At 33.4% G+C, this 9,185-nt stretch overlaps 1 protein-coding gene across 1 annotated transcript in view; it reads left to right on the forward strand.

Annotated features, from left to right (window-relative positions):
• Window positions 1-3,046: 3,046 nt before the first annotated feature.
• The window catches only part of LOC104157550 (anoctamin-3-like), a gene marked incomplete at both ends in the record, with an annotated part of 13,531 nt that continues 7,392 nt past the window's right edge, over window positions 3,047-9,185 (forward strand). Inside the window, 3 exon segments of the mRNA XM_009694931.1 lie at window positions 3,047-3,183; window positions 6,402-6,512; window positions 6,515-6,559. Coding sequence (XP_009693233.1) covers window positions 3,047-3,183; window positions 6,402-6,512; window positions 6,515-6,559 — 293 coding nt within the window.

Here is a 9,185-nt window from a genome sequence, read left to right on the forward strand (position 1 = left end):
ACATTATATAAAAATGTCATGGAATTTTAGAAACTGCAGTTGAAGAAAGAAAGAATGAAAGTAATGAAAAGAATGAAAGTAATGAAATCACTGTGTATTGTATGCATTGGTGACACTGGGAAGGATCAAGCTCAAGTTAATTCAGGTCATGTAAGTTTATATTTAAGGGAATGTAATTTTGGCTTCGTGGGTGACAAAATTACAGAAGAGAGACTTTCTCTTTTAATAAAAGTTGTAGATACCTTATTACAGAAAAAGCATCTGGTCATAGAAAAAGTACAAAAACATAGTCAATGCTATTAGTGGCAAAGTTTCATTTCTGTTACCTTCTCTCAAGATCTTTTTCTAAAACCAACATACTTAATTTCGTATTCTTTTAAAGCTAATCAAAAGAAATTTACAAGTTCAACTTAAGGAACAAAATGAGCCTCCCAAAACGCATTCACATTACAATTGTTCTTTCTAACCTGTTCTGGTATAGAAATATGATGCAATCTATTGAACTTTTTTTTTCAGTATAGTTATTTATATTAATGATTTTATTTTAATATATTCTGCAAAAGAGGTAAATGGGACTACTAGTCTATTCAAAGTATCTACAAAGCATACTTTAGGTGTTTCATTGACATTAATGTCTAAAATCACATGAATGTCAAGAAAAATGCACATTTTTTAATATACTTTTAAAATACGGATTGTATGCTATGTCTCTCGATCTGACATTTTTTCAGACAGGAATAGCAAATGCCTATTCAAGTGCAATGTTTAAATGTTATGTTTTAATCTTTATTCCTTCCCTTTTTACTGTATTGATATCATTACTTTGTGGGACAATGCTTTAGTCATCCACTGCTGAACAGTACAATAGCAAGTATCGTTAAATTTTATATAAGAAATGTACCTTTTTAATTCTAAATTTCTTTATTGTTATGGAGGTTTTTTGTTGCTAAAAACTTTTTTGACTACAATTCAGACAAGATAGCAGGTATCTCTAAATGAAAGATAATTTTATTTTTTTTTTACTGAAAATACCTGCTGCAGTTTAAAAACTGTGTCCTTGAAAACATAAACATATTTAGCAGGTAAAAGTATGTTGAGTACTAAGGAAAAACTTATTTCATAATTTTAAATTATGAAAATAAAACATTATGTACTTTTGCAAAGCTTTTTTTTAAGTATTAGATGTATTCAGAATGTTTAATCCTCTAAAACTTCCCTCATAAAAATAGACTTCTTAATAGAAGTACAGTCTTTCCGCTTAAATGGCCTATCTGGATGCAGGAGTTTAGGTTTCATAGGCCTGTTTCTTCATTTTACCGGCTTCTATTACAAGCTCTTGATCTTTAGTAAAGCTAAGAGCTCATCTCATCTGGGCATGAGTCAAACCTGCAAAGTTGCTTAAGTATCCTGTTTCCTACTTTGTATACCTACGACTTGAAACCTTCTTCACGGTATTTTTACTACGTTAATTTGTGTTGACTAGAGAGTAACCTGTATATTAGGTTTAAATTGTTTAAAATTTCTGAGTTTGGTGCTCTGGTAGTTAAAATGTGCTATTTCATACGTTAAGAAATCCCTTCACAGATTTACTGAGGTTAATATCAGTGTAAGAAATTGCCAAGGGCTCATTTTGTGTAATGGTTATGTAAGTAGCTAAATTGCAGAAAAAACAGCACTTGGTAAATATTCCATTTTAATACTCGATCTCAGAAATGTTTGGGCTACATGAGATAATTGTGGTTATTTTTTTCTGTAGTACTTACCGTGGGGAATTTAACTGAACAACTTAATGAAAAATACTTTGTTGTTGCAGATGAGCTTTTATGAATATAAAATTCAGGAAATTCAAGATTGTGGTTCCCACAGCAACCATGACTTGTTTCTTGGCTTCTGTTTAGGGTTTAGAATTACTGGGCTAAATGCTGTTCCCAGTCCCCCGACTTTTCCCATGTTGATGTGAAAGCTGAGATGAGAACTTGGCTCAGGGTTTGTGGGTAACTTTTGTGTCTGAATGTGTTTCTATTTTCAATTTGTCCAAGATACATTTGTGTAGGAATAATTATTCCATCTTTTTCATCTTTGAAATATTTTTTCAAGACTAACCATTTTCCAACATTCATTAAAACTTATATGGTCCAGTGTTGTACAGACATGACCCTTCATTTTAACACCTGCTGGGTATATATGGTAAATACTGTCATGATTTTTTGATGGAGAATGTGCAAGGAAATTAAATGTCTGGAAAAAAGTCTCCCTTCTGGTAGAGGATGTAGGGTAACTCAAAGACTTGAGTCTTCCTAATCTGCCTGCAGTGAAGATGTAGGAGGAAATTTAATCTGTGAGAGTGCATTTTAGTAAGCTTTGAGGAAAGTCCTCAGTCACCTGCAGCTATCTTAGGATGCTCAACTAAGTTTTTATAAAAAACTTTTGTTAAGCAATTAAAAACAAATCCAATGAAAAGGAAAACACTTTTTTCATGGTGTCAACTGTCTTCTACCACCATCAGGTACATCTCTTAAAATGTGTTCTGAAGTGGTCACTGCAATACCTTAATATGCAAATTTTCAAATACTTTATCTAATGATGAGCAGCATGTGTGTAAAGGAATCAGACATTTTGATTGCTTATTTAAATTTAAAAAATAAGATGTTACTTTGGTCTCCAGGATGCGCCTGCCTATTTGATAACACATTTTGAGTCTCGACAATTGCGAGTCAAGCACAAAAGCGTTTGAATGTTTGCTTCATATTGCTTTGTGGGTTTTCTTAAACTACTGTAAAGAATGTTGTGGGCTTTTTTGAATTCGATGGTGGTAAAAAAAAAAAAAAAAAAAGAAGTTTCTATAGGCCTTCTACTAAAAATAGAAGTCGCTTCTAGTTTAAGACAAATATGATAACATTTCAAGTAAAAAACTTTTGCAGGAAAGGATAGAATACAAGTTATTGAAAAGTGGATACTTAAAAGGAATATTCAACTGTGGTGTAACAATACTGTTAGTTTCTCTCCACTAAAATGAGCCGACTGTTTTCTTCTGTTTTTCCTTCAGACATAGGGAAGGACAAAGACACGTACACAGATGATTCAGAACATGGAAATTATGATACTCGTACAGATCAGTCATTGCTTATTCAAAACAAGCTTACCAGACAGAAAACAGAAACTCGGACTAAATCATCTTTAAAGGTAATGGACACAAAATTTTATTAAATTGTATCACTCATCAGAATGTGCTTAAAATATTTTAAAATATAATTTTTAAGGCATTAGATAAGTTGCAGCTTAAATAAATAGGCATCTCGTGGTAAGAAATTTAGATGGCTCCCATATTATAATTTGACCTACAGAATCAGTGAATGGAATTACCTGTACCAAAAGCAACCAAAATTACATAGAATCAGGGATTCCAATGATTCGTATCAACTAATCTAAAAGGCAGTAGCCTTCTTTCAAAAAATTTGTATCACACAGAATTTAGGACATAGGATTCCCAGCATGGAGTGAAATTCATGTCAGCCCGGGAGGCCTCAAGAAATTATGAGAGTTCAGAAGAACTAAATTCAAGTAGCAAATGACCAGTCAAGAGTGATCTAAAGTTTAGGATTCTCCTAACCAAAACCCAAATGATAGCTATACACATTGAATGAAAGATAAAATTAACTTATGTAGAGGAGAGTGTAGGAGTATTTTCGAGAACCAGCTAGAGCACTGGAAAAGCCATCTCACCAGGTAAAACTGATATATTATCTTGCTTAGTAATTACCTAATCACAGTATTCATCACAATGCATTTTCTACAGCAGTTCATCCACTATAATACCAAAGAATTATGACTGATTTTGAGTTCAAAACATGTAATTTTTTTTGTTCTTACTTTGGACTGGGAGACCCTTAATTCTCCTTTCCATTAAGCATAATTGCTTGTAAATGTATGACAAGCAACCTAACGTCAAGAAGTTCTGAATAATTTTTTTCTTCAAGCACTGGAAGTAGTGTATTCTGCAGCACGTTTTTTTCCCCAACAAATCTCTGATTTTTGGTATATCAAGGCATGAATAATCTCCTGCTACAAATCTAGAAATGCCAAATTGCTTTAAGGTTCTGTGCTTTACATACAGTATACTCTTCAGTAGGCTGTTATACTGTTCTCATCCATTGTGTCTGTGGTGATTTTAGCATTGAATGTGTGTTTCACAAGAGTCATGTAACTGTTGTAAGGCTTGTTCTCTCAGTCATGCTGATCATCATTACTACAGGTAGCAGGTTAATATGATCTCTGAGACTTCATTTCATGGGATGCTTTTAGGAAAAAAGCTTTTATTATAATAGCTATCTAATAACTTATAGGTAGGTTTACAGGTAATCATATTTACAGATCAGAAATCTATGACAAGAAAATGGAACTTTGGTAATGACAGAGAAGGGTTATATTTTAATCTAAACCATTGCAATGAGAACTTCTTGTCTTCACAGATTTTTCTGACTGTTTCTGCAAGGCTAGCTGAATTAAGACAGAAATAATAATGGATGTTCTTGTTTGATTTTGTTGATTAGGTAAACAAAGCCTTTTATATTAAGTGTGGCCTAAAAGACAGAAAAAGTATTGCAGAATCTGCAGAATTTAGACTATGTTATAGAGCACTAACTATTTTTAATAACAGGTTAAGGGCATTACCAAAAAAATTTTGTAGCAGATAACGTCTGTCTAGTAACAGGCATTTGATTCTGCTAAAGCAAAATATTTTTCTATTTTCATGTAAAATATAAAATGACCACTAGCTGTGTTTTCTCCAAGCCCTGCCTTTAGGACTGATACAAAGTTTATAGGCAGCCACTAAACAAACTTTCTGTCAAAGTTTAAAGAGGAGCCTTGTATTTGTATTAAGTTTAAACAAAAATGCACTTTTTATGTCTCAATCTTTGTATGTCCTGACTTCCTGAGCAAAGTACTTCAGAGTTTAAAAACAGTATTCTGAAGCTACATATGGCTTTTAGCCTTGACAACTTCTTTTATCACAACAATTACTTTGGAAACTTCCTTCTGCTTTTATACTGGTTTTGCAAATGAGGCAACCAAGCAGAATTCTCGTCCTGTTTACTGTTTGCTTGCATCCACGGGAAAAATGCAGAGGGGGTTTAGGTTAGTCTTATATTAGAACAGAAGGTTACTATTTTGCCTTTGGATTATTGTACAAGTCTTGTGGTAATTAGTGGAAGATGCCTAATGGAAACTTCTTCCCAAAATGGATATAAAACTAGCAAAAGGAGGCTTCTATTTTTTTTTGAGATGCTTGAAAGCACAGAAGACTGCTCTACAGCTTTACAGCTGGTAAGTACTCCCATATATTTGGAAAAGAAACTGATCTATCATGATTAAAAAAAGTCTCCTCAATCTGACCAGAGAATGAAAGTGAGAAACACTGCATTGGCAAAGTGTACAAGGATAAAAGCATATTCTTCTTCTCTGCCTGTTAATGATTCTAATTTAGGCTTGTTTTGGAAGGGTTGTTTTACACCTGGGAGACTTGGGAAAAAATTGCTAAAAAAGTTATTTGGAATTAGTGCTTGGTACTATTATCTTTCTCAATGGTGAGCTATATCAATACTTCAGTGAAGTTGTATTGCTTGTATGGCTGACATGATGAAAGCCAATACACTTTTTTTTCAGGAATTGTTTAGTGTTTCAGATCACATACATGGTACATCACTTTCCATAAATCTGATTTGTATTGCTGCAGTTTTAAAGCTTTAGAAACAGCAGATAATTTTGATATAGCATCTGGATGCCAACATCCATTTTGATAGTCATCTTCTTTTCTTGTTTCCTTGATTATGATTTATAACTCATAATCTCCTTCAGTGTAGGCTGGTATCATTTCAGAATCTACAGATTTCATGCTGAAAAATTGTGAGTTCTTCAGACCCATGAAAAAGCTGTTTCATTATCCATCTCTGACATCTTTTCGTCACCAACTGCTGTTGAGATTGTGTAGAAAGTATGACTTCATGTGTGTGATTCAGCCAAGAGATCTCATGCAGAGGTATGATGCCAACAAGTGGATGATGAGTATGGAAGTATGGAATGAGTGGTATCTGCTATTGCAAGGGAAGTGTAGGAAATGAGAAGGTCCCTGACTGGAAAGCTGATATTTGAAATGTTCTCGTTTCACTAAGAAAGGAAAGCAGGCTTAAATGGACTTTGTCACTTGAATGGAAGGCAATGTTTGTCCAAAGAAGCAGTGAAGTCAGTAGCAGTGAATTCTTTTCTGAACCAATTGCTATCATGTCTGTAGCAGCAAGATAAGAATATTTGAGAACTTACACTTCCATTTCCTTTCATTCACTGCACTATTGTTACGCTCTTTGATTTGATTAATTTTTTTATCAGATGAATTTTTTATCTAGGTGGTATGTTTTGCTATCTGGCAAGGTAAAGAAAGGATTTTTAGACCAAAGTTCGCCTATTATCACTATGGGTTCAGGAACTATAAAGAAATGCTGCATATAGAGTTAGCCTGATTTACTGCCTTTTTCTGGTATCCACTGGTATCCACTATAATACTGTATGTCCAAAGTAGCTTCCTCTTGGATACGATCTGAAAAGATTTCTCTTTCAGTCTCCAGAAATGTTACATAACTTCTAAGGAATTTTAACTAAGATCTTCAATAAGCAATTGGCCAAAACATAGGGAGAATTGTATCTAATGAGCTGGACATATTGCTGAAAATCCATTATAATTTGAGCAAAACTCGGTATGTTTGGTGTAGATTATCACAGTGATTATTAAAGGATAAATCTACCCGTGAAAACCTGAAATACATTGTTTAGGCATTTTATTGTCTTCTCTGTGATTTTGAACATCTCCTGCAAAACAAATATTTCACTTACAGAATTTCATTGTGGTTTTAAAAAATGGAACAAACTAAATGTAATATCTTCAGAATAAAAGTGTTCTTCAATCTTAATATTTTATTTTCTGCACTTTTGCAGCAGTTATTTTCTGTTTTCATTTTTTCCTGCTTAAGTCTATGACTTCCAGAGTTGCTCAGATTTGTGCTCTATGTTCTAATCATGTCAATTTGTCACTATTTTCATGTACATTATTTCAGTCATAATCTTGCTCCTGCATTCAATGGAAATCAGGCATGCATGCTGAGAAAGAAGATCTGGCAATAAAAATTGTTTTAGTGTATAAATAAGAACAAGATGTTGTCAGCTGACAACAGTATACTGGAAAGGAGAATAGCAAAGGGAGCCTGATAGATAAGCAGTAGTCCACAAATGCAGCCTAATAACACAAAAATAAATAAATTTTAAAAGGAATGACAACAGATAAAATCATTATCCCAGACTAGAATGACATGGTAAAGTGCAACAAAAGTTAACTTCATGTGTACATTCCTAGTGCATGGTGCTCATCTGCTGTGGGGTTTTATTTATAAAAAAAATCAAACCTCAAAATATTTCAGGAAATGCAGGGAAAGTAGTAAGTAATCTTACCATAAAGATGAAAGTTTTAAAAAATAAACACGTAAAGAAAAATTTTCAGTGATTATGTCAGTGTGCTTCTTATTAAGACCTCCCTATTAGATTTAAAGATCAAATAGAAGTGGTTAGGAATCAAAAATGGGAAGCCTCCTCCTGTCTCCAAATATCCTCCATTGCTGCTTCCTCATACAGTAACATGGAACAGACTTCCTTTCAAAATTTTGCATAAGATCACCTAAACCTAGTCTTTACCTGAAGCAAAACATGTTTTTCATACTATGTGCAAATCTATTTTTTCATGCTTACTTTGTAAGTCTGAACAGAACAAAAATGGAAAAAATGTCCTCTGTGAAGAAGATAAAATAATTACTAATTCTTTAGTTTACTCCTAAAAAGTTAAACTGCAGTTTTATCAGGAAGGTCAGACATTTCTGGAAGTCTTCCTCTCTATCCAGAAAACACCTGGGTTCTGCATAGTACGGTGTAGTAGACACAGAAATACATTAGCTTGGGTAATTACGGCAGCCTGTCATGTTAACAGGCTGTGTTGTCTTTGATGCCCAAGATAGTTTGGATATCTTTGCATATGCAAATATGTCCCAAATTTTCTTTCCTACATTATTATGCTCATGGATATTTGCAAAAGAAAACAAAAAAAATACCGCAAACAATATACACTTAAAATCAATCAATCTATATTTTTGGAATTAAGTAACTGAAAGAATGAATTTAATAGATCTGTTTCTGGTTTATCTATTCCAAAACCATTCAGGCACAAAAAGATGATTGCTAACTTAGTCATGTGCTTAGAAAATTTCTCATAAAGCATGCCTTAGAGTATTCTTAATCAGAGCATGATTTTTAAAGTGTAAAAAATGAGTCTAGTACTATTTTAAAATCTTTTAAAATATTTTCACAGCTAATTCCCTATAACGCAAGAAGTCTGTAACCTTGTTGGGGTCCCAGGTTTGATTTTTAAACATCCTGAAGCAAAGCAAGCGTTAATTAGGAATCTCACTTTTGTTCACGGAAATAAGCCCATTATAGTTAGCATCAGAAATGTAGTTATTTCCAGAAAATACTTAAAGGTAAGAGTTGAATCATAAGCTCTGAATGTAGACACGAACCACTGAAATGGTGGCATCCTTCAGTGTGAATATTACTAGAGATGTTAATGCAAAGTTCATGGTAACAGTATTAGGGAGAATTAGTAATCATAATAAACAAGGTGGTCTTCATGAATCAGCCAGTAATCACTGTAGTTAATAGCATCTTATGAAGCTCTAAGAACAATAATAAATTATATTGGAAGAAATTTTTCTTTTATGAGACATAACCATTCTACTCAGAGTTAGAACAGGAACGCTATTCATGTAGATTTTGCAGTTTTAGGTAGTTACCAAGCCAAAGAATTTCACACATCAGACTTTACCTCTGTCAAAATTTCTGCCCTAGTTTCTCAAATTGTTTCCATGGCTACTTCTGTCTTATACATGATTTAATAGTGCTGAACTCATCCATTATTATCTCTAAAACATCTCTTAGCATGTTTTATGAAGAGCTACAGAAAACTGCTTTTCCTTGCCCCACCTCTGATAACCAGTGTGTTTTGCATTGTAAGCTTCATTCTCCCCCTCTTACTCCTCCATTCCAAGCTGATTTTCCTTGCAAGTGTACAAAGTAACTTTTTTTTTTTTTTT

Source organism: Cariama cristata, unplaced genomic scaffold (assembly GCF_000690535.1).
Source record: "Cariama cristata isolate BGI_N322 unplaced genomic scaffold, ASM69053v1 scaffold39692, whole genome shotgun sequence".
Classification (NCBI taxonomy): Eukaryota; Metazoa; Chordata; class Aves; order Cariamiformes; family Cariamidae; genus Cariama; species Cariama cristata.